Source organism: Ceratotherium simum, chromosome 22 (genome assembly GCF_057802395.1).
Source record: "Ceratotherium simum simum isolate JZ-2026a chromosome 22, ASM5780239v1, whole genome shotgun sequence".
Classification (NCBI taxonomy): domain Eukaryota; kingdom Metazoa; phylum Chordata; class Mammalia; order Perissodactyla; family Rhinocerotidae; genus Ceratotherium; species Ceratotherium simum.
This window is the reverse complement of record NC_141921.1, coordinates 44141088-44166214: the sequence shown is the minus strand read 5'-3', so window position 1 is coordinate 44166214 and position 25127 is coordinate 44141088. Positions and strand designations below refer to the sequence as shown.

The 25127-nt window shown below is 49.3% G+C and overlaps 1 protein-coding gene across 1 annotated transcript; it reads right to left on the bottom strand.

The window, feature by feature from the left end:
• Positions 1–1423: 1423 nt before the first annotated feature.
• On the bottom strand, positions 1424–23253 carry LOC101402593 (solute carrier family 2, facilitated glucose transporter member 7). Its single transcript, XM_004426080.2, is given in 17 exon segments — positions 1424–1611; positions 1614–1656; positions 2265–2307; positions 2309–2381; positions 4258–4278; positions 4281–4334; positions 4439–4500; positions 14456–14567; positions 14570–14718; positions 15174–15294; positions 16848–17000; positions 17820–17944; positions 20348–20388; positions 20390–20509; positions 21887–21966; positions 21969–21984; positions 23203–23253. Coding segments are annotated over 17 exon segments (1452 nt in total).
• Between the last annotated feature and the right edge of the window lie 1874 nt (positions 23254–25127).

Below are 25127 nucleotides of genomic sequence, written 5' to 3'. Positions count from 1 at the left end.
AGGTGAAAAAGTTGGGACCAAAAGAAAGATCTTATACTGGTTTTGAACTATTTCTGCAAATTCTTTGACACAACTCTGTTCAAAAGCTGCAGTCTAATTCCCCTCACTCTCAGCATGGGCTGGAGTTAATGATTAGCTTCTAACAAACAGAATGTAGCAGAAATGATGCTATTTATGTGACTTCTAAAGCTAGTGGTGTGTGTGCATGAGATTCTGTCTGTTTCTCTCTCTCCCAAGAATCCAGCCACCCAGGTATGAGGAGGCCCAGGGCACACGTCAGTTTCAGCCGCCCTCCAGCATCAACCACTAGAAATGCAAGTGAAGGAGCCTTTAGCTGATCTTGGTCCCACCTTTGAGTCTCCCAGCTGACGTCCCAGATGTCAAGGTGCAGAGGTAAGCTGTTCCCACTGAGCCGGGTCTGAATTCCTGACCCTCAGAAACCACAAGAGACAATGACTGTTGTTGTTTTCAGTCACTGTTTTGGGGTAATTTGTTACATGGCAATAGGTTAACTAATGATTAATGCACAAAGCGATAAGTGCTCCAGTGGAAAAAGGCACCGAGTGTTTGAGGAGCCCAGGGGGGAGAGGGCCTCCCCTGGACGGAAGAGCGAGGTTATAAAGGCACATTTAAGTGGAGTTTTGAAGGCTGGGTAGGGCTTTGATAGTTTGGGTATGGGAAGCAAGAAAGCACCCAAGGAAGAAAGGCCCAGAAGTCTGGAAGTGCTTGGGGGTGGTGGCAGGAAAGCCATGCCATGTCAAGGGTGTGACAGAGAGCCATCCAAGGACTTCAGCAGGGAGGTGGCAAGGTCAGGCCAGACTACAGGTGTTGAAAGGTGATACAGTGCTCTCCCTGTTTCCAATGCAGATATCAATCGACCCAACCCAGGGAGGGTATTTTCTTGGGATTGTTTAGAAAAACAATTTTTCTAAAGAATCCCAAGAATACATCTCTTGCCCAACTGCCCCTGCGAGCTGTGAACTCTGGATTAGCTGTGCAACCCACAACCAGAGAGAGGAAGCCTCCCCAGGAAGGCAATGAATCCAGAGTCTTGGCCTCTAGTTCCTTCAATTCTCTAACCAACACAGTGATCGGGACTGGGGCCCCCACATCAATTGCTGAACTTGAAAAGTTTTACTTTAAAAAAGTATGTCCACACATCATGGCAGTTTTGCCACTGATGTCGAATCAGAGAATCGAGCCCTGCCAAGCAACACTCACCCACCTGCCCACGTTCCTACGTCACCCTCCCAGCTGGTGGAGATGGAAGCTAACCACTTCTCAACAAAATCAGGGACTAAACTTTCCAAAGTCTTCCAGTTGCCACTGGGGGGCACAAAAACCTCACAGCTGTCACCTCCCTCGAGACCTGGGGCAGGGAGTCCCCTTCTCAGAGAAGGAGGCCTTGAATGTGGTGCCTGGGCTACATGCAGAGCCGTTGAGAGGCAGTTTCCTTGGTAGGCAGAGACGGTATGCGAGGCCCGACATTTGTGATTTCTTTCTTCTCTGGAATTTTCACTGTGTTTGTCTTGGCAAAAATTCAGTTTATCTCCACAAATGTTTGGCCCTTCGTCTCAGGAATAACCATATAGATGTAAACAGCAGTGAGGAGCAGATTCCAGCAAAGACGATGAAGCTGTAGACACCGATGACCTCCTAGGCCGAGACAAGAAATGGGGGAATGGAGGCAGAACGAAATGACAGGGACAATTCTGGGTGAGGCTTGTGTGAGTCACAAAGGAGTTTCTTGGTGGCCAGTTTTACTCTATTCCTGGAGGAGTGAAATAGCTGAAAACTGGGTCCTGCCCTCCTGTCAAAAAGGACTCCTTGGCCTTTTAACAATAGGGACGTTATGTCCTCTGGCCCTTGAGGGGTGGAGAAGGGAGAGTTGATGAGCACACCTTCAGAAAGAGGGGAAGGAGGCGGTGGCAGGGGACCTGCTCCCCCACGCTGGCTCCAGCTTGCTTTCTGTTGCTTTTGAATCTGGCAGACCAGAGCCCCCAGTAATTTGAGTGAGGGAGCTCCCTTCGGTAAGTGGGAAACTGGCCTATTGACAGAGTTTTGCTGAAGCAGTGAACTCGTGTTTTATGGACCTTGAAAGTGTCTGAGAGCAGCCCCCCTTGTCGAATTAGATGTTCTTAGTAGAAGGGGAACCACTGCTCATTTCCTGGGGCCCCCTCTGCCTCGGGGGTGGGCAGGGTACAACAGGGAATGAGGACAAGGGGCTGCCCACCTGTGCTTTCCTCTGGGACATCCCCACTCACCTGGACTGAAGAGAACACGAAGCCCCCAATGAAGTTGGAGAGCCCCTTCCACCAGGAAGGTGGCTGGCGGAGAGGACTACAGGAAGATCCCGGTCCTCACCACGGAGCGGACGGGACCTCGAGGGCAGACAGCACAGGACGAATGGAGCGGAGAGGGCCTCAGAGGCCCTCCAGGGCTAGTGGTCCACGCTGGCCCCAGCCCCACGCCCAGACCCCTTGGAGCACAGTCTGTTCCAGATGGCCAAGGGCACACGCTCACGGCTCTCAGCCAGTGTGCCCTGCTTCTCCTCCCCTCTGGCTCCACCGGGGTGCACCCAGAGCTGCGCGGGGCGGGGAGGGGACAACCTCCCTCCAAGGGCCCAGAGCCACACCGAGCCCACTCTCCCCCGGTGTCACGTCATTTTGAAATTCCCAGTGAAGGGGCGCAGAGCTCAACGCGCGCTCGTGCCTGGGGCGTGCTGCCCCCCCTGTGGTAGGTCTGGGGAATGGCAGGCGCCTTGCACCCCTGCTTTGGGCCTGTCTCAACCTTTTTACGTTAGGAGACTTGTCTAAAATGTCTAAAGCCATTTTTTTCTTCCTAATCACCATAGCTTATGAAAATTTAACACCACAGATACACTGTATATCTGTTTATGTACTGTATGTCTATCTATGGCTTTATACATGAAAAGAATAAGGTTCCCTCCCTCCCTCCAACCAATTTCCGACCCTTGGGGGTGACATGGCCACGTTGAAAACGCGCAGCCCCAGTGGATGGAGAGGGAGAGGCATTCACAGCCCCCCAGTGAGCTGCCCTTGGGACCGCAAATGAGAAACTCCTGCAATCCAGTGAGGAGGGGGCCCTTCCTCAGGGCTCTGCGCCCTAACGCGGGCACTAGTGAGGGAGTGACCTCTGCTGCCCACCCTGTCCTGCCTCCCCTCGCCCCTCCAGGGGCCGGCAGCGCAGCAGCCCCTTAGGCCCTGGCTCACGTGTCACATGAGTCCATCGTCTGATCCCGAATCTGCCGTCTGATGACCCACGTCCTTCAAGCAGGAGCCCGAGGCCCGGAGAGGCACAGCGGCTTGCTCCAGGCAACACATAGGCAGTATGGGGCAGAACAGCCTAGAACCCGGGCGTCATGACACAAACACCAGCACTTTTCCCACTAGGCCCTCTGGCCTCCACGTTGGAGTTGCACCAGGAAGGCTCACACTGAAAATCCACTTAAATATCCTTAAACATGACTGTGTCCGTGTGGTTCACGGCTGTATCCCCAGGGCCTGGCACAGCACAGACTAAGCAGGATTCCATCAGTGTATGTTGAATGAATCAACACCTTTATTTTGGTTTATGGACAGTTCTTTCAAAACCAAGATTCCCCAGGGAATGTTCTAGTCTTAGAAGTCAGAGATGCCTTTCCCCAGACAGTGAGAGTGGGGCTCCATTCTCAGGAGGACACACAGGGGAGGAAGCCTGGGGTTTGGAGGCTCCCGAGAGGCAGGCCAAGGTGCAGGCCCAAAGCTGCCAGCAGGTGCACCTGGGGATAAGGCAATGAGGGACTGTAACTGGAGGAGAGGGGCCTCTGGTGGGCTGTGGGCTTGGAGGCTAAAGTGAGTGTGTAGAGGGTCCGGACGTGAACCGAAGTGCCCCCAGCAGGGTCTGGCTGGCACGAGCTCCCTCTTTGCAGAGGCTCATCTCCCTGTTGGGTGATGGACCTGAGGCTGGGCACCGCTGGGAGCCACAGGAGATTGGTGGGGCCTCGGCCTGGCTGTGGCACTGGTGGGCACTTAGAAAATGTTTGTTGAATGAGTGAGTGTGAACTGGAATGGCCTTCAAGGAAAAGGTAAACTGAGCTGAGCTTTCAAGTACGGGTGGGGTTTGCAGAGGAACGGAGGAAAAGGTGGAGAGAACATCATGAGCATCACGATCAAGGACACCCACTCCCTTAGCAAATATTTACTGAGCACCTACATGCGCTGGGCCCTGGAAGGCTGGTGGGTGTGCAGGTATCACTGGCCCCAATGGAATGTCCGAGATGCAGGTGAAGACACAGAGGACGCCAAGGCGAGACAGCTCAGGGGCCCTGCTCCCTGGGGAGAGGCAGGGCTGTCTGTGCCCGAGGGCCTCGCTTGGGCCTCTGACAGCTTGAAGCCAAGAGCCCCACGTGCATATGAGTCCCCCTGGGGGGTCCCACCTTCCTGCCACAGGAAGGAGCCACACCTGGATTTCTGAGCACCTACGTGGGCCTCAGGGGCTCTGTGGGCAGGAGGGAGGAAAAGGAGAACAGGGACTGACTTCTAGAGTTCTGATTTACAGACGGCTTCCATAAGCCTTCTGTAACCGAGAGAAATGTAACAGGAGGAACACCTCCCGCTCATTTAGTCTCTGCCCTTCACAACTGTTAACCTACTTGATCTTCATGACGCCCCTGTGAGTTAGGATATTATTGTTTCAACCCCGCAAATGTGGAATCAGAACACAGAGAGCCTGAGCAAAGACCATGAGAACACGGTCCCTCAGGGATCAAGCAATAGCCCGAGTCAGATGATCAGCAGGGGACAGAGCTGGGACCCGGACTCTACACTACTTGACAGAATCCTTCTAGAAGCCATGGGACCAGGAGAGCTGGCAGACCACCATCTCTGCTCCCATAGCCAGGGCAATGGCTGCCACAAAACCAGGGAACAGACTTCAACCAAACTAAACAGGGACCCCAAACTAACTACGCAGGTCACTATGTTGCTACAATGAAGAAAAACACTGCAAAGGAGGAGTTTGCGTGGGGCTGGCGGTGGAGGGGGGCCGGGAAAGCCTCCTTCAGTGAAGTTGTCTCCAAGCTGTGAGGTGAAAGATGAGCCAGGGGACCAGCCTCCCAGAATGGAAGGGAGGGACGTGGATGACATGGGACGAAGAGCCAGCAGAGGCTTCTGAGCAGTGAGTGACAAACTCTGATTCACTTTTTGACAGAGAAAATTGTGGGCAGTGGGGCAGAAGCAGCAGGAAGGTTGGGGTCCGTTTCAATACTTGAAGCAAAAGAGGAGATGGCTGAGGCTGAGGGGCTCTCCTGCACTTGGTGCCAGGTGGCAGCTGCTGGGTTTGCTTTCAGGCAAAGCCAACAGGACTGGTATTGGTTGGACAGAGGCAGTGACAGAAAAAGAGGGGCCGGGGACGCCACCAAGGTTTCCAATGTCATTGCAAATAATCCATAAACAATCTGTAAATCAAAATTGGGGTGAGTTTATTATGAGCCAATCCAGAGGGCCATATAGCCCGGGAGAGTCCTTTCACAAAGGAAAGGAGCACTCCAAAGAAGTGGGGTGTGCAGAGTGGTCATATACCATCAAGAGCATGCATCACATATGGTTGGAATGTCCCTTTTACAATAGTCATGAGATTGTTTTGCCAGTACAGCAATTTGGTGAGCACAGCAGGTCAGTGATCACAAGGTGGGCGGTCACAAGGCGAGCACAGCAGGTCAGCAACCAATCCTGAGTTTAGGGAGAGATGCTTATCCTTAAGGAAATGCCATTGTGGAGGAAATTACATCCTTATCTTTAAGGGCATTGTTCTTGTCTTTGGGACACAGTAAATACTTAAAGCAGCTATACAATGCATGCTCACCTGCCATGTCAGGCCCTTTTGGAAAAACAAGTTCAGGCCAAATTAGTTTTACACCAAATGGCTTCCTTGTATACTCCAATATACCTGATTGCTTGTCGTTTATTTGTTATTTTCCCCTTTTTGATCTATAATCTTTCAATAGAAAGCATCGATGATCAAAATATTGTCCCTCAGTGCCAGGGTGGTTGCTGCCTGCCCTGGGTCCATCATGTCCCTCACTGCCAGGCTTTTATCTCATTTATTTGCCCAGGTGTCCACATTGGGGGGAAATAATCAGATATCGTGGACAAGCATAGACGTATATATATTAACAGAGGAAGCATTTCATAGTTTTTTTGATTAATTTTAGGTTGTTGCACAAACATTGTACATGTGCTTTTGTCACCAACTAGGTGCCCCGAGGAACTCAAGGGTGGGTTTGGAAGCATTTAACTGTTTTTCCTGTTGTTTTTTTTCCCCTTTTGTTATGTTAAGGAGATGCAACCATCAACCACTCTGAAACTGATCAAGTCTCAACACAAGAGCTATGCCCATGACCTTTGCCTTATTTTTCATGCTCAGATCTCTCCAGGAGGAGCTTAGGCCTCATTACCATAACCTGCAGTGTATGTGGAAGCATGTTTTCCAACTGAGCCTGCACAGGCGAATACCCACCTTTCCCTTTTGAATATTCATTCCCCATCCAAAATAAAAGTTCCTGCTTCCCTGTGTTCAAGGACGCCATGACTTTGGAAATGATTCCTCATGGTCTCCTATTTGCAGCAAATACACTTTACTTTGTGAGACAACTTCCACTGGTGTAGAGTCTTATTTAACTCACCGGAGGCGAGCCCACTTGGTTCGGTAACACTTTTCTATGACTTCTTATGTTTACATTGTTCACAATTATAGAACAAGTACAGTAACAATGATAATAATTCAATATTTGAAAAGGTTAGTTTAAAATGAGTTCTTAGGCATAGTCCTTATCAGAAAAAGAAATTTGTCCAGGGTTATAAGATCAATGGACCATCTCAAGTCACTGAGCAATCATTACTCTATCTTGCATGCCAATCTTACAACACTGAGTAAACAAAACAGCAATTAGTTTGAAGATTATGACTAGTACAAGAATTATCCATCCCAAATTTGTATGAAACCTTCCATAGTTCTACTGTAATATCTGGTTTCTTTTGTTTATTTGCAAATTGTTGGGATAACTGGATGGTCTGAGTAACAGAAAAAGAGTAGCCGTGCCCTGTATCATTAATAATACAGGCTATTGGCCATGTTTCAGGACCATAATTAGTAATATCAGACAAACTGCGAACATTGGAACTAGATCTTTCCATCATAATAAATTGTTTTAGAGCTTTCCAATCCATGCCTTGAAAGGGAGAGACCCACCAAGGCAACCCAGAGGCGCTAGAAAGTGGAAGTTGGCTACATATCTAACAATTGGACAGATTTTCGTGTCTAGCAAAGGAATGTGCCCATTGCAGAAAAACATTGCCATCAGAGGCCCATTTGGATGTGGATTAGAAAAACAAACATAGTATTAGGAAAATCTTAGATGGCACTTTTGTAATTAGGTTCTAATCTACCTTATAAAGTTGAGTGGGTAAAGTATTGGGGTAGGAAAAAGGTAAGGCAATCTAGAAATTGATTTTTTTAGCAATTACATAAAGTTTAAACATTACAAGGGTTTAAATGAGGAGATATAAGGTTAGGAGTACAGGCCTGGTCTGGAGTCTTGGGACAGCTGTCTACGACAGATGTCGTTTTCTTCTCATCCTGGTTGGGAGATACTCATCTTGGTCAGTCGAAGTCGGGTGTCAGAGACTGGAGGTGAAGCCCACTCTGGTGGAGAAGCCTTTTTTAAATGAGAAATATGAATCCATGAGTCTATGCCTTGTAGTTTTGCTGCAAATGGGTTGGTTAAAAGTACCTGATATGGTCCTTTCCAACGGGGCTGCAAAGAGTCCTTTATCTGGTGTCTTTTCCAATAAACAAAATCTCCAGGTTGTAATCCATGATCCCTAAGGTCTTCGTCTCCTAGGAACTCACTGTAAAAAGAATCAGCTGCCAATCTCTCGTTTCTTTTAAGTGCTTCAATGAGACCTTGACAATAATGTAAAATATCTCCTTTAAGTAAAGTTCATTCACACACTCCTCCATCTAATTGCATAGGCTGTCCAGTTATTATCTTGAAAGGAGACAGCCGATGCTTACCAAAGGGTGTCGATCTAAGACTGAGGAGCACTAGCGGAAGAGCTTTTGGCCACGAGAGAGTAAATGCTCCTGAAAGCTTTGCCAACTGAGTTCTGATTGTGCCATTAGTTCTTTTCACCAGTCCTGAGGACTCGGGATGGTAAGCGCAGTGGAAATGCTACATTATTGGCCAAATGTTACAAATGGATTTAATTATTTGTTCAGTGAAATGAGTTCCCTGGTCACTATGTTACTTGGTAGGAATTCCCCAAACAGGAATTATTCTTTCCAACAGTAATTTACCTACGGTTACAGCCGTTGCTCTTCTGCAAGGAAAGGACTCAACCCAATGTGAGAACATACAAATCACTACAAGATATATTTATATCCTTGAGATGAAGGCATTTGGACAAAGTCCAACTGCCACACCTCAAAGGGTCCTTTAGGAAGGGGAAAGTGGCCTTATGACCCATGAACTGGTTTCCCTGGGTTATACTTTGGGCATATAACACAACAAGTATAGGCTTTATGGGCCACTGTGGGAGAAAGTTTCCCAAAGTACTGTTTTCCCCATAAAATCATCTTCTCAGGTGCCCCATGGATTACTTGGTGTATACGCTGGAGCAGTGGCAACTGTGCTCCAATAGGCACTGTGGGTTTCTTATTGGGCCGGAACCACATCTATGAGGGGATGTCAGAAATTCCCCCATTTGACTGCCATATCTGTTTCTCTTCTTCTGTGGCAATTTGTTGTGCCTGTAGAAGGAAATCTTTTACTGGGTTAGCAGAGTTAACAGGAAAGCAGCAGGCATTCTCCAGGCTGGGTAGGGCAAGGCTTCAAGGTTGCTTGTTGAGCAGTTGCATCAGCAAGTCGGTTTCCTTGAGCTTCCAAAGTATCAGATTTGGACTGCCCTGGTATTTACAAGGGCCTTTGAAGTTTCCCCTCTGATAGTTATCTCAGTTTCCCCTAAGGTATTTGTGAGGATGAGGGGAAATGTCCCCTTGTAACCCTCAGAGCATCCCTATTCCTGTTTATCGTTGTCATGCCCTGAATCCCATTTGAGTTCATAGCAATCTCCTTTGAAATGACCAGGCTTTTTACAATAGTAACAGGCACTGTCATTTCATTTCTGGTTAGATTTTAAATTTATTTATTTATTTTTCCCCCAAAGCCCCAGTAGATAGTTGCATGTCATAGTTGCACATCCTTCTAGTTGCTGTATGTGGGACGCGGCCTCAGCATGGCCGGAGAAGCGGTGCGTCGGTGCGCGCCCGGGATCCAAACCCGGGCCACCAGCAGCGGAGCGTGCGCACTTAACCACTAAGCCACGGGGCTGGCCCTCTGGTTAGATTTTAAAAGGATGGCTTTTGTTGGGCCACTAAGCTGTTGTAGTTGTATACTCATAACCTGAGTGGCTTTTTCTTTTTTCTGTAAGGTTTTAGATAGTTTATCCTCAGTAGTGACAAGAGCACAAGTGTGCATTAAAGTCCAATCCAGTCCATGTCTCTTAATTAACTTTGCTAATTCCTCATGTAATCCTTCTAAGAAAACTGAATTTAAAATTCCATCATTTTGATGATCTTGAAATCTTTCATGAGCCATCCCAGAGAGCTGTTTGAAGGTTCTCTCAAGCCTTTTAAAATTATCAGAGATAGATTCTTTGGGTCTATGCTTGCATTGATGGACTTTAGCCCAATCTATTTTCCTGGGAAAAATTACAGGAATGACTTTACATAAGTCTCAAGCACTATTTCTACACTCCTTAAGGTCATGAGGCTCATGTTTATGGAAATCCTCCAGGGGGTCTCTCCAATTTGCTTCTTTTATCCATTCCTTTGCATTGCTCTCAGACACCAGCAAATGCACAAGCTGATATAAATCTGAATATCCTGGTTCATATGTTCCAACAATTATATCAAATTCTCAAGCCAATCCTAAAGGATCTTGCAAAGGGTCTGGGAAGTCCTTAGTTAAATTCTTAAGTTCAGTTCTAGTCCAGGGAGTATACACAAGAGCAGGTTTCTCCTTAGAGGGAGCCACTATAACTTTAGGACTTTCAGTATCTGCTCCCTGAGAGTTACTCCTTATTTCCTCTAGAGGTGGAGGAGGAGCAGGAGGGGAGGGAGGAGCAGGAGGAGGTAGAGTGGACAGGTCGGGGTCCGGAAGTTCAGAAAGGAAAGGCTATAAGGATGCTGAGGGAGAAGAAGGAGATGAGCTCCGACGTGCCGAAAGTGGGGGCGGACGAGATGGAAGAGATAAAGGGAATGGGACAGCTTCTGACTTCTTATTGCTCCTTAATTCAAATACAGTTTCTGCCAATTTACGGTTAGTCTCCTATAAGGAAGTCATTTTATCATTATTACGTTTTAAATTTTATTTATTTATTTTTTTCCCCCAAAGCCCCAGTAGATGGTTGTATGTCATAGTTGCACATCCTTCTAGTTGCTGTATGTGGGACGCGACCTCAGCATGGCCGGAGAAGCGGTGCATCGGTGCGCGCCCGGGATCTGAACCCCGCCAGCAGCGGAGCGCGCGCACCCAACCGCTAAGCCACGGGGCCTGCCCTATCATTATTACGTTTTGAAGCCTCTAAATGCCGATCCTAATAAGCTTCCCATTCTTTTGTTTTGGTTTTATAGCTGGCCTTTTCAACTTGTGGGTGCAAATGCAGTAGTTTTGACAGTATTCAGACTTAAGTCATCCTTAGTTAATCTTTCCCATTTTGTTAAATACTTGCAAGCATCGTTTCAGTACACATTATACACGAAACCAGCTGGAGTCCCAGCGGCGGGTTGTCTGTCTGGGAGCTGGCCAGCTTTAGAAGCAGGATTTCCCATTTTCTTTTACTTTTTTTTTTCATCAAGTCTGAACAATTTCTAAGGATAGTGTAGTGGGTCAGAAGTGTGCTGCTTGTGAGTGTTACTCCCTAAAGGAAGGTCATAAACACTCTCTTACATGTCTTGGTTTCTCCTGCCTGCTGTCTAAAACCACTGTGGGGACTCGGAGCACAGGCGACCAACCCTCATATTCACTTCTCCAGATGAGCCTTTAATTAATTAACGTGAATGATAGTGGAGTTCCCTATGCGATGGCTACATGTCACAAGGGTTTGATCCTCTGACACTCCCACTAAGGTTCTCAGTCACCTGAGAACACCTTTCGGCTGGGAGGAGGGGGTGTCCCTTTTCTTCGGAGCTGAACACATTCCGACTCTCATTTCTCTATCAAGCAGTTTGTTCAGAAATTATAACTGCAATTCTTTCTAATTTTAAGGCCAAATTAAAAGGACAACCAATCCAGTTCACTCCAAGCTTCCCCTAAGCTCCCCTGGCCTAGGAAATTCCCCCTAGGTTTCTCTCCATCTAGGAAATGTACCAGTATCCTTCAAATTCTCTAGTCTCAAGACCTTAAATAGCTCATATAAACTCTTGGACTGTCAACTTAAAATAAGAAGGTCCAGGTTTCAGGAGAACTCACTGGGTCACCTGAAGAATGCAATGTTCTGGGGGAGCTCAATGGGCCCCTGTGGTACTAAGCACAGTGTAGATTCCAGGTGGTCTCCAGTGGGTTTTTCTGAAATCCTGCCAACTGTGCCAAGAAATGTCGATGCAAATAATCCATAAACAATCTATAAATCAAAATTGGAGTGAATTTATTATGAGCCAATCTTGAAGACCATACAGCCTGGGAGAGTCCTTTCACAGAGGAATGGAGCACTCCAAAGAAGTGGGGTGTACCGAGTGGTCATATACCGTCAAGAGCAAGCATCACATATGATTGGAATGTCCCTTTTACAATAGTCACGAGATTGCTTTGCCGGCACGGCAATTTGGGGAACACAGCAGGTCAGTGGTCACAAGGGGGGTGGTCACAAGGCGAGCACAGCAGGTCAGCAATCAATCCTGAGTTTAGGGAGAGATGCTTATCCTTAAGGAAATGCCAATGTGGGGGAAGTTACATCCTTATCTTTAAGGGCATTGTTCTTGTCTTTGGGATACAGTAAATACTTAAAGCAGCTATACAATGCATGCTCAACAGACCACATCAGGCCCTTTTGGAAAAACAAGTTCAGGCCAAATTAGTTTTACACCAAATGGCTTCCTTGTATACTCCAATATATCCTGTTGCTTGTCATTTATTTATCACCAAAATGTAACCAGTAATTATTTCTGTAGATAATGTCCAATTTTATTTACTTCTTTTCTCTTGCCTAAAGGCTCTAAATGGTCTACTAAGAACTTAGATTAGTTTTAAAATAAGAAAATAAGGTCTTTAAAAAGGAAACTTTAATTGAAGAAAACAGGCATTTTCCTCACCAGCTTCATCCATCACTCTCCACCACACCTGTTCCTCCACACACTGTCCAAACACCTGTTCCCTGAACACAACCAGCTCTCTCTACCTGAAGGTCTTTGCACTCGCCCATAATTAATGAGCAAGTCATTATGGAGAGGATGGCTTGGAAAAGAAGGCAAGGCATGGAGACATTGTCTCTGAATTATAGAATAATCTCTTCACCACTCTCATCCTCATGTATGATTGCATATTTCCAACTATATAGCTTTACTTGAAAAGGTTTTCTGTCTGCTGGAGCAGTTACTGCAAGGACATGCAAAATGCTGGCTGTTTTCAGAATATTTCACATTATGGCCGTCCTATAATTCTCAAAACCTTTGTAGAACACGGATAATAAACACATGCTGAGAAAATTACAAATTAAAATGATGTTTTCTTGTTTGGGTGCCTATTGTGTTTTCATCTTACTCAGATACTCTTCCCAATTACTTTACAGCCTCTCCTATCACTGTTTCTTGTCCCACTTCATCCTGATCTAGTCTCCAGGATGTTTTCATATTAGAGACTGAGATACATCCTGACATGTGGTAGGGTTTCAACCTGAGAGCTCTGCCCCATTTTATGACCTGGGGGATTATTTTGACATGCTTATAAATCAGACCAAGCTCATCGGCCAGAACATCACATTCCTTCTTCATGTCCTCCATACTGAGTTGCCTTGTGTGTTGTTGTTATTTTCCTCTTTCTCTTATCACATCCAAATACGTTCAGTTATTAATCCCAACACTAGTTTATTCTGCCGACCATGCCGACCTCTGTTTTCTTCCACTTCTTGAATGGAATGAAAGCCCCACGTGCTGTTGCCCATTCGCTGGCTCCAGCCTGGACTGCCTACCATGCCTCACATCACTTGTTAAAATCCATCAGTCCTTTCCTGCCTGGTGGCGCAAGCGGTTAAGTGCGTGCACACCGTTGCAGCGGCCCGGGGTTTGCCGGTTCGGATCCCGGGTGCACACCAACGCACTGCTTGGCAAGCCATGCTGTGGCGGCGTCCCATATAAAGTAGAGGAAGATGGGCACGGATGTTAGCCCAGGGGCAGTCTTCCTCAGCAAAAAAGGAGGAGGATTGGCAGATGTTAGCACAGGGCTAATCTCCTCACACACACACAAAAATCCATGGGTCCTTGAAGGCCCGATGCCACCCCTTCCTGACTCTTTCCTTGAGCACCAACTGGGTTACCCACCCAAACTCCAAAGTTTCCAGAAGCGACCTCCCCCTCTCCATTTTTTCGGATCTCCACCCTTCTCTCCACATCATCGATAGATACAGTTAGAGCAAAATAATCGCATTCACAGAAAGTGATGCCACCAGTAGTCATGGCTGAGTGAGTCCAAGGCAAGCTCCTGACCCAAGCTTCAACTGTTCGTTCCCCACTGGGAACCTGAAATCGCCTCCAGGAGATCACCAGCTCATCTGTCTAGCTGGTCTCTTGTAGAGAGGGGAAAGGACTACTGGCAGGAGACACTTTTTCCTGGGGACTGGGAAGCAGAGGAAAAGGTTTTGTAGGAAGAGAGGAGTAAGGTGGGCATGTGGGCAAAGGCAGAGCTGGAGACAGAGAAAGCCTCCTCGGTTCCCTCAAGACATTCTGTCCCTGCTTCTGGGCTGTTCCTGACGCCCAGCTGCATCCCTGGCCTTCTGCCAGTTGAGCTGTTTCTGTAAATTAAGTCGGTTTTGCTTAAGCTATTCCCAGGGGTGCCTCATTCCTTGCAAACAAAAGCATCCTGGGCACCAGAGTGCAAGTACCCCTGGCAGCCCCCTGTTCAGGACCCCGGCTTCTCCCTCCCACTGAGCAGCTGATTCGTGTCCACCAGCTTTTCACTTCCCTTCCTCCTGGATGCAGAAGTCAGATTTGCACACTTTGAACTTTGCAATAGTATGAACAATATAGCACTAATACGAATACCATTCATCATAGTTCAGTAAATGTTTGTCAGGTTTAATTAAATCAAATGGCTTTCCAGCGGACCAGAAGTTATGAGAGAACCTTGCATGGACACCTCAGAAGCCCCCACTGTGGGGCTAATGACCTCCTCCTCGCCGACATTCCGCCAGCTGCTGGGCACACAGCCCGCCCCCTCATGGCCCCGCACACCACGTTGACCCCGGAAAGCTGCTGGCCGCCCATGAGCATGATGTTGGAGATGAGCTGCCATGGAGAGGCTGAAATGTGAAGAGGCTGAGCCTGGATAGGTGGCCCTCAGCCTTCTGGGCCTGGTCCTCCACGCACATTTCTTCAGTCTCATCCTCTACATCAGCCCAGCCTCGCATTTCCTCAGAGCTGCGGGGAGCAGAGCGGCCCCATGTCCTGGCTGACAGTGGCCTACCCAAGGCTTAGGGAAGCAGGGGGCTAGCTCTCCAAGAGCTCGGCCCACCTCTGGCCACAGCCTAACCATTTCCCCGTGCAGAGTGCTCATTTGACCCAACTAGGTCCCCAATACTGTGATGATGTCCCCAATCACAACCACATCCCCACCTTGGGAAAACTCGCAGCTCTCTACACCGATCAACCATGACGCCGACTCTGACCTGGACCATGTTCCCTGCTGAACCATACCCCAGAGCTGCCCTGGACTCACCAGCACCAACAGCCCCTCTATCCTATGCCATTGGCACCTGCATCTTGGAACGCATCTCCCCATCTTGTCACCTGCCCGTTCTCTGCTCTGGGCACTAGAGGGGGAGGTTTTGGCAGGCCTGGGAGGTGGCAGGGAAGTGAATGGGGTGAGAGGGTCTGGACAGAGCAGCCTGTGTCTTCAGTACTTGTCGAGCTGATTCATCTCTTTTCTGAATAAGGTACACAGCAGGCTCTTGGGGAAGAAGGGCAGAGAGAGAGGCTGAGGCAGCATGGGGACCCCCGTCAGTGCCAGGAGCATGGGCCAATCTAGAAGGAAGCAACACTAAGAACTTGAGACTGACCGGCCAGGGATTCCTGGGGCTCTGGGAACCCTCCAGCTGACCTTCTCTGTGTCCTGACTCTCTTCTTTTACAAGGTCACTTGCCCATGGTGTTCCAGCCCTCGGTGAGAGCCTAGGACAGCAGGAATCTAGTCCTTGTCAAGATGTGGCTGCCCAGGACCCACCCACAAGGGGGTTCCACATTTAAAAGTGGAGAAAATAATTATAATTTTAAAAAGATACATTAATTCATTTTGCAGGAAGAGTCCGGCTTTTCTTAGGAATAGGATAAGAATTAAAACTGTGAGCCCTAGAGAAAATGAAGCTGTGTCTTGTTCCTAATTTTACAGCTGGAAATGGCATAATCTCTACCTCACTAGAGGCTGGGGTTGGGGAGGGGGATGGACCCAGCATTGTAGCTGTGTGAGCTCCTTCTGGAAGGTCTGGGTTAAGACAGCAGTGCTGAGATTCAGCTCACTCTGCTACCTATGATGGGAACTGGCCGAGTTATTTAACTTCTCTCAGTCTCAGTTTTCTCATCAGTCAAATAAAGATGAGGATGAGGATGATGATGAAGTGTCACACAGAGAGTGGTGAGGGTTGAGAGAGACAGCACACGCCCAGCATCAGGACAAGGGGGCTCCTGGCAGTGGCAGGCCAGCATGGCTTCCGTTCCATCCCCTTCGGTGACTGAAGTGTTGAATGTTCAGCTGCCGGGGGGAGACTGGGAATTGTTAACTCCAATGACCTTTCACTGAGCACCTGCTGGGTTCTGAGTCTCTTACTGTGGGGAATCCAAAGACACAAATCTACCCGTGAAAGAATTTGTGTGGAATTGGGGTAATTTGGAAACGTTTACAAAAAAAACCAAACCAAACCCCACTGTGTTCTTGTGGGCCTTTCACAGGGCATACATTCAAGCCCCACTTCCCTGGCCCTCCTCTGGCCCACTCCCCTAGATGAAATTTTGCCCTTTCTCCTCTCTCCTAAACCTCCACTCCCACCCGCCCACTCTCAGGCAATGGCTTTGCCTCCTATGTCACTGAGAAAATAGAAGCAACCAGAAGAAAACACCAAGTGCCACATCCCCAGCACATGACTGTGGCTGTACCCGATCGCTCCTGTGACGACTTCCTTCCCTACTGGACCACTCCTATTGTAGCCAAGTAAGCACACTGTTGTTTTCCCAGCTGAAAACCTCTTCTCCCCAGCCTACCTCCCCTTCCAGCTTCCAACTAACTTCTCTCCTTCCCTTCACAGCAAAACTCCCGAGAGTTGTGTATGCCTCTTGTCTCCCAGTCTTCCCCTTCCATTCCCAAGCACAATTTGTCCCCATCACTCACCAACACTGTCCTTGTCAAGGTCACTCATGTGCACCAAGCGGCACATTGCACAACTCAAAGGTCACCTCTCGGCCTCATCTGACTTGATCCGCCAGGAAGATGGGCACAGCTGAGTGAAAGACTGGCCCCAGCGCCCACGGCTCCTATGTGGTCCCCAGAGACCCTCTTCCCCTTTGACCTCGGGGTGCTGCCGGTACCTGTAGGATGGCCCAGGATGGCCTGCAGACTGGAGATCTGTGCTAGGAAGATTCCCACGATGACAGAAACCTCAGTCATTGCTCCCAGAGTGCCCCTAAGGTTCTTGGGAGCCAACTCTCCTGGGTACATGGTGGGGGTACTGTAGGAGATGCCTGGTTCTGGCAGAACAGAAACCAGGGGAGGAGAGAAACAGCCCCAGGCTCCTGTGACCTGGAAGCCTGAGATTTAATTCAGTTCCGCTCATCGGCCCCGAGCTTCTCCGTGGTGTCAGCTGCCACTGACAGGCAGCTTGCCCAGCCCCCGCCCCACTCTGTGGAGATGGAAATAGAACACATGGACTGTTTAGTTTGCACTTATAAGGAAACCCTTCCAGAATCCTCAGACCCATGAAGAGGACATCATCTTCCTCCTAGTTTCAGAGCTGGGGCCACTCATTACAGACGAGGAGTGTGTCCCTGGGTAGCGGGGCTTAAAGACAACTCCTTTGCTTTGACTTATTTTCTGATTTTTCTAAAGCATAGGTTACCTGTATCACTTTTTTTAAAAAATAGAAGAAACCACCATAGTTAAGAAACCTTGCTTCCCTGCTGACCAAGTCCCCAAATTCTGTATTCCTTTTGCTTGAAGCCCCTCATTCTCAGTGTAAACTGTACATCCTCCTTGGAAGATACCTTGTAAAACCTTATCACTTATTTATACTTCAAAGTAAAAGTGTATTTTTAAAGATCCTTCCTTGATAGAAGATTTTATCAAATAAGAGGAAGGGGAGAGAGGAGCATGAGGTTTGTAAGGGCCTAGGAATGGAGACAAGAAGATGGCCCCAAAGGGAATAGGGCCAGGCAGAGCCAGAAAGACCCTCGTCACCCTGCTTCCAGCGTTGGCAAGTGGTACTGGCCATGTCTGACTCAGACCCTTCCCCACATCAGGGAACCTGAGCACGGGCTTGGGGCTTCAGCTGTCACTCCGGGTACCTGTGCAGACTCCCAGCACCACTGGAGAAAAGACGATCAGCTCAAAAGCCTTGGCCACTTTGCTGACCCCCCTCAGGATGGCGGGGATGAGGGTGAAGATATTGCTGATCAGCAGGGTTCCCTTTCTGCAAGGGCAGCAGAGCCCAGAGGGCAGGGGGACTGAGGCAGCAGCTCTCCCGACACCAACTCCTGTTCTCCGGGCCAGCCATTACAGAGGTGCCAGGAACATGCCTGAGAAAGGCGGAGGGCTAGGTGGAATGGGAAAGCGGGGGCCAATGGGCGGAAGTCCCAGGAAGGAAGGTTTGGGGTCAGGGGGGTGGGGTGAGTGTGGCAGCATGCTAACAATTGGAGCTAACTGAAAACAGTAGGGAAGGAAAAAGGAATGGGCTGCCTCTACAGGTAAAGAGCTTCCTGTCACTGGTGGTATTCAAGCAGAGACTAGACTAGACGAAGATTGTCGGGAATGTTGAACAGGGGATTCCCACAACAGGTGGGATACAGAATTGGACTGATGATCTCTAAGAGCCCTTCCAAGGCTGAAAACCATGAGTCTATGAAGGAGAAGGAGGGGGGGTGTCTGAAAAACAGAACTATGCTGGATGTCCCCTGCCTGCCCCCCAGGATCCACCCCGACCTTCCAGACTGTGCTCAAGGCCCCGTGCAGACTTGCATCAGGGCTCCCATGTCCCTCCCTCCCCTACCTTGGGCTTGGATCAGGAAGGAAGAGAGAGCCCTAGCTGTGGGGCGGCTGCCGGCTGCACCGCCCTTTGTAATTTCCCACACTCTGCCCACCTTGGAGGACCATCGGGACCCTGACTGACACAGGTGCGCTGAGCCAGTCCACCAGGGGGTTGGGGGCTCTGATGCCAGGAGCAGAGAATGGGGGTTTCTAAACAGAAACCCAGAAACCCCTCCTGAGGAGTAGCCATAGGGGTTCTATGAAAACCCCTGCTAGGCAACACTGAGGACTCACCAGATATGCAGACTGGTTTTCTCAGGCTGCTTTTCTCTCCCTGGGGCCGCCGTACCCCTGAGAGAGCTGCCATCAGAGCCTGAACTCAGAGCAGAGGATCAGCCAGCCCTGAGGCCCTGAGAACACACAGCTCGCATGTGCCTGTCCCTCCTCCAGCCCTTCCTGCTGACCAGGAAGTCTTAGCTTGGCTCTGGGCTGTCGGGACCCCACCAGGACAGGGCCAGCACCACACACCAGCAGGTCTCAGGTTGTCATCCGAGAATGAGGGCAGTGATGGGACCATCTCTGATGTCCCTAATTCTGTGACTGTGGGGTTCAGGCAAGGAGTGGAGGCCAAGCCTGGGCTTCTAGAACAGTCCAGTCACTCTTGATCAAGCTGAGAACAGCACAGTCTAAATTACAAAAAAAACCTGAATTAAGGCATAATTACAATATATTGAGTGTTCTCTTCATTCAAGTACACAACGTATGGCAAATTAATTGTTAATCAAGTATTTAAAAGAAGAGGTCCGGGGGCCGGCCCCGTGGCTTAGTGGTTAAGTGCGCGTGCTCCGCTGCTGGCGGCCTGGGTTCAGATCCCGGGCGCGCACCGACGCACTGCTTCTCCGGCCATGCTGAGGCCGCATCCCACATACAGCAACTAGAAGGATGTGCAACTATGACATACAACTATCTACTGGGGCTTTGGGGGAAAAAATAAATAAATAAATAAATAAAATTTAAAAGAAGAGGTCCTATGGATCATGCTTTAATAAATAATTTTCAATTGGCCATCTTTTCTTTTATGCATGAAAACTGAATTGCTATGGTTCTTTAAAAGTTAGTTTTCTTTAGAGGGCTTTCTGCTCACTCCTGCAAACTTCCACCCTTGGCACATTAGGTCCAGGTGTGACAGTGAATCGAAGAGGGAGACCTGGCCAAATGGAGTTCCACGGCGCTGCACCCTGAGACCTTGGGTCACGCCCCTCCTTCCTGGGAACCTTGACCTGGGCATCCTTCCTTATCTGTGGAGTCCTATCCTTGGAGCACCTGGGGTTAGGCATAAAGATTAGTGAGTCTGTGTAAGCCAGGCAAAGTACAAAGAACTATTCCTCATTCTCAAACAAGACATGAGATGGGCATGTGGGGTGAGTCAGTCTGAACCCCAAACCTCAGATCAATAACGCTGATGAGGCTGCGCAGGGAGAGGCTGCAGCTGTTACAACTTGGAGCCACAGGCCACCTGACTACCAATTAAACCCAATCAACGAGCATTTATTGAACACCCGCTAGAAGTGCTAACAAGGCACTATGCTAAGTTCCATCAAGAACTTTGCTCTCAAGGCTGTACCACCTCCACAGGTTAGATGATGGACGCACTGCTGTTCCTGTGCAACTGACGAGGGGAAGAAATCCCAAGAAAATGAGGGACTTACTTTAAGGTCATGATGTCTATGGTGAAGTGGGGACTAGACTTCAGGCCTCCTGATTTTCAAGGTCACACCAGCTCCCCACCACATGCACAATCACCAGGAGACAGTGTGGTTTATTAACGTGCATTTAACCTCCTCTTTACCTGCTGCATTTGTCAACCAGCAGGCCAACCATCAGTGACCCCCAACAAACTCCCCAGAGGAAACACGGATACGGTACATGACCACAGGAGCACCATGGCCTTCTCATCCCTGAATGTTCCGTGTCACTCGAAGTAGATTTCATTATAAAATGACTTCAAGACCTGGAAAACACTGCCCCATCCACAGCCAAGAATATTGGGCAACTCATGAGAGATGATGAAGTAATGCTCTCAGTGCCTCTTGTCATTGTACTGAAGGATGTTTCTGCCAGTGCCCCAGGACACAATTGATTCTCTGCTGTTACCTGAGAATAAAAAAGCCTAATGTATGATGGTGTGAGACGAGGAACCAGACTGCATAAAAAGTTCCTAAAAATTCATTGTTAAAAAATTCACTTTGCAAAGCCTTACTCTGCAAGAGGCAACATAAGAGATATTGTTTGTGACTTTGGGCAAGTTACATTCCCTCTATAAGCCTTAGTTTCCTCATCGGTTGTAGAAAATAATATACATCTAGTAGAGAATTTGTGAGCATTCAATGTGCTATAGTGATGGTACATTGCTTGACTGAGAAAAGATGTTCCATCAATGGTAATAGTTATAAGCATATTAATATGTGCCAAGAGCAAGTAGTGCAGAACCTCCTATAAAGCAGATGCTGAATAAAGTGTAGCTATAAACTGATGACATTGATTTTAAAAGTACAGCAGAACTCACGTACCCCAATGAATGCCAATAGACAACTGCGTCCTGTCCTTGCCCTTTCAAGGACATTCTCTCTACAGTTGTCCCCTGTCTGTCCTGCATCACTGGTTCTTCCTTCTTTATTGCATCCTCTTGTCAGTATAGAACATGACTCCTGCCCTATAAAAACCTAACACAACTCCCTCCTCTCCCTTTACTAAGCCTCATTTCTTCCCTCCCTGTGCATCAGACCTCCTGCAGAAAGCTGTCTGTCTCTCCTCCATCCCACCCATCCTCCCGTGAACCCACTCCACTCTAATCAAGCTTTTGCCTCCGGTTCACACCTCAGCTGCTCTTGTCAAGGCCACTCATGCCCTCCATGAGGTCAAAGCCAGTGGTCAGTCCTCAGCCCTCAGCTTGACTCATGGGCAGGGGCTGTCCCTCCCTCCTGACTCATGTCTGTTACTAGGCCTTGGGGACACTGTGTCCTCAGGTCTTCCCCACCTGACAAGGGCCCTTTCTCTTTTTTCTTTGATTCCCCTCACCCCAATCCCAATCCCTAAATGCCTTGACCTCATTCTCTTTACCTTCTGCAAGCGGCCTTTCCAGGGGAAGGGCAGTGCCACTAAGGCCCAAAGCGACTGGGCAGGGAATCCAGGTCCCCCTCTCATCTCCCTCCCATGTCCCAATGTGCCCGGAAACGATGACACTCCGGGGAGAAACAACCCTAGTGGTCCCCTGGTCTCCGGAGGCGGGCATCGAGGGGAGTACTAGCGGAAGACGGTGGCTTCCGGAAAGAAGATGGCGGCCTCCAGGGAGGAAGGTGGCCGCCACCTCGCACCCACCCGCGCCCACCGTGTGCGGCGTGTTGACCACGGCGATGTCGCAGCCGTGCTGAAGAGCCGAGCCGAAGGCTGCGCTCGGCGTCCCGGCTCCAGCGCGGGCTGGAGCTGCTGCGGGCATGAGGCCTGTGGCCGGGGCCTCTGGCGGCTGGGGCCTCAGGACCTCCGGAAGTGGGGCCGAGGCCTGGCCGGGACTGGGGAGAAGGGGACCCCAAGCCACGCCGGGGGAAGGTGGAGGCAGTGGCTGGACGGGGAAGGCAGCCCAGGGCGGGGGGGCGTGGATGGCGTCGTTTCCTCTTCCTTGCGCGCATTCATTCCCTCCTTGAAGGTGTACGAATCCGAGCATCTCCTATGTGCCTGGCCCCCGTCTGGCCCTGGAGGAAGCAGGTCAATGCTTCAGGGAAAAGGTCCAGCATCGCTACTCTTGTGAAGCTTTCATTCTAGTGAGGGGGAGACCAAAAAAAAAAAAAAGACAAACAAATACAAGAATTCCAAACAAGGATAACGCTATGAGGACAATACAACAGGGTGACGGGATGGAAGCCAATGGGGGGTAGGGGAGTGGGAGGCCGTGCTCAGTGGAGTGGACAGAGAGGGCCTCTCTGAGGAGGTGCCTTTGAGCTGAGACCTGAATGCTTGCGATGGAGCAGCCTGTGAGCATCTGGGGCAGAGAATTCCAGACAGAGAGCAACAAACAGAGGTCCCAGAGGACCCACACGGCCTTTCACTCCAGGGCAGGCCCTGAGGGACACCAAGGCAATCTTGTTTCCATGAGACCACAGCACCCAGGGCGGCTCAGGGGAGTCGGCCAAGGGCCAAAGTCTGAGGAGGTGGGGTCTGCGGCTGCCTAAGTCGGTGCCTCCTGGAGCCTCAAGAAACCAGCTGGTCTACGGCCACGGCCCCTGGACCATCCCCCCACCCCCTCTGCTTGCCTGTTAACTGCACCCCTGACGCCCCCTCACCACCACCACAGCCCCCAGCCCCGCACACCCGGGAACCAGCCCGGCAGAGAGGGGCAGGATCTGCGCACCTTCGGAGGCTGAGGGAACAGGAGGGGGCGGTGGCTGGAGTGAGGGTGGCCGTCTTCAACATCCTGCAGCCTCCTACACTTCACTAGAGCTGCACTCAACCTCCCTGTCTTGCGTCTGAGCTGTGATGTTTGGGGAAGCTGCTTTCTCCCCCACTGCTGTCACAGGGTTGGCAACAGGAAAGGCCGGGGCAGTACTGTCCTCTCCTTGCTAGAAGCATTTCAGGAGCCTTCGCCTCCCTCCACAGGTCCCCTCTCCTGGTGGACAGTGACAGGGACAGTTTCCTAGACTTGGCATTTACCCCCTCCCTGGGTGGGGTGGGCCGAGGAGTCCCTGGCTCTTTTCTCCGCATCCTTGTTCAGGTGAGAAGGAGGTGTGCTCTGCCTCCCAGGTGACACCTGGGTCTGCTTTACACTGACCGCTTGCAGGACCAGCTGTTTCTACCCTGGGCCTGCGTGGCTTTAGTACCCTTTTGGCCTCTGGACCCTGTCGACTTTCCCCAGGAGCACATTTTCCTTGGATGCATTGATGAGATAAGATTCACACACAGCATGAATTTTGTCTTTGCCTCCACCAAGCCCCAAACCAGGAGCTCCCCAATTGCACAAGGAGGGGAGAAACACTGTCTGCCATTGGCTCCCAGGAATAAGGATTCTCGGAAACCAAGTGGGGCCTCACTGCCTGACCCGTTATGCTTCTCCTGTGATACTTCTCCATCTGTGCTTCCTCTTACGAATTGGGACTAATTGTCCACTTGGGACAAAGAGCAAACTAAATACTTTTAAAGAAATACAGGGCCGGCCCGGTGGCTTAGTGGTTAAGCATGCGTGCTCCGCTACTGGCGGCCCAGGTTTGGATCCCGGGTGTGCACCGATGCACCGCTTCCCCAGCCATGCTGAGGCCGCATCCCACATACAGCAACTAGAAGGATGTGCAGCTATGACATACAACTCTCTACTGGGGCTTTGGGGGAAAAATAAATAAATAAAATTATAAAAAAAAAAAAGAAATACAACTGAATTATTGCTAATCACACTTATTAGTATTGTCAATAAAATGTTGAACAAAGGTGCTCATTTCAGAATCATCTCTGTTAGCAACAACAACAACAAAATAGGGAGTGACTGAATAAATTATGACAGATCAACTGATTGGAATGCCAGGCTGCGGTGTCAAAGGATAATGATGAAAATTACATAGGAAAATGGGAACATGTTATGATCATTATGTTACATGAGCGAAGCAAAATACACTAGTGTGCCTGGGTAAAAGTGTGTTGGCACGTGGACGTGTGACGGTGCCCCACAGACATAAGAGAACAAGAGGTCCTTATTTTCTCCTAACAGTCTGCAAGTGACAGTGTAAGTATTCTCTCAAGTGCTGAAGGGGAGGAAGACTCTACCCACTGCGTCCTTTCTGGCTGGGCTACAAATTAAAGCGACATGAGACCGAATAGCAGGAGAAAATCAAACAAAGCTTTGTAATACGCATACATGGGAAAGACCAGGGAAGCTGAGTTTCCCAACAAATGGTGGAAGTTCTCTTCTTAAATAGATTCAGGTAAAGACAAAGGAGGATGTTGGGGGTGGGGGGAGTCGGCTATGGGAGATTACTAGAAAAGTATAGTAAACAAGAGTAAGGTTATTATGCAGATTTAAGGCCTCGCCTTCTGCATTGATAAGTTTCTAGAGATGAGATCATCCCCCCTTCTTCCTGGTACACAGAGAGAGATACGTTTACAAATGGAGATTTCCTTTGTAAATGTAAATATCTCTTTCAAAGGATAACTTCTACTTTTACTTGGAATGGGGTCCTTAACAAGGACCCCCCCAGTCTATCCACATCCAGAGTTAAATTCTTTTAGGCGGTTAGTGTGTGTGTGGGAGGGAGATCAAAGTTTCTTTCAGAGAAAATAATCAAGGTAAAGAGACATATTTTCAGGTGACCAATTTTGATCTCCTGTAGTGCTATTTTTTTTCTCTGCTGGGCCCCTCACTCTTTCTGAGGCCTCGCTAGCAGAATGGCTAGCTGTTAGGTAAGGCACGTGTCTTTCACTCCTGCTAGCTCAGCCGGGTAAGAATGCCCCCTAGGCCCCGGACACTTTTGTATCAAGACATAAAGAGCCCTCACAACCTGGGCTGGCTTGGCGCCCTGTGAGGGAATGAATATGTTTCCCTGGGTCAGGCTCGATGTGTGCTCCTGTTTTCTGCTTAAAGCGCATGTGGC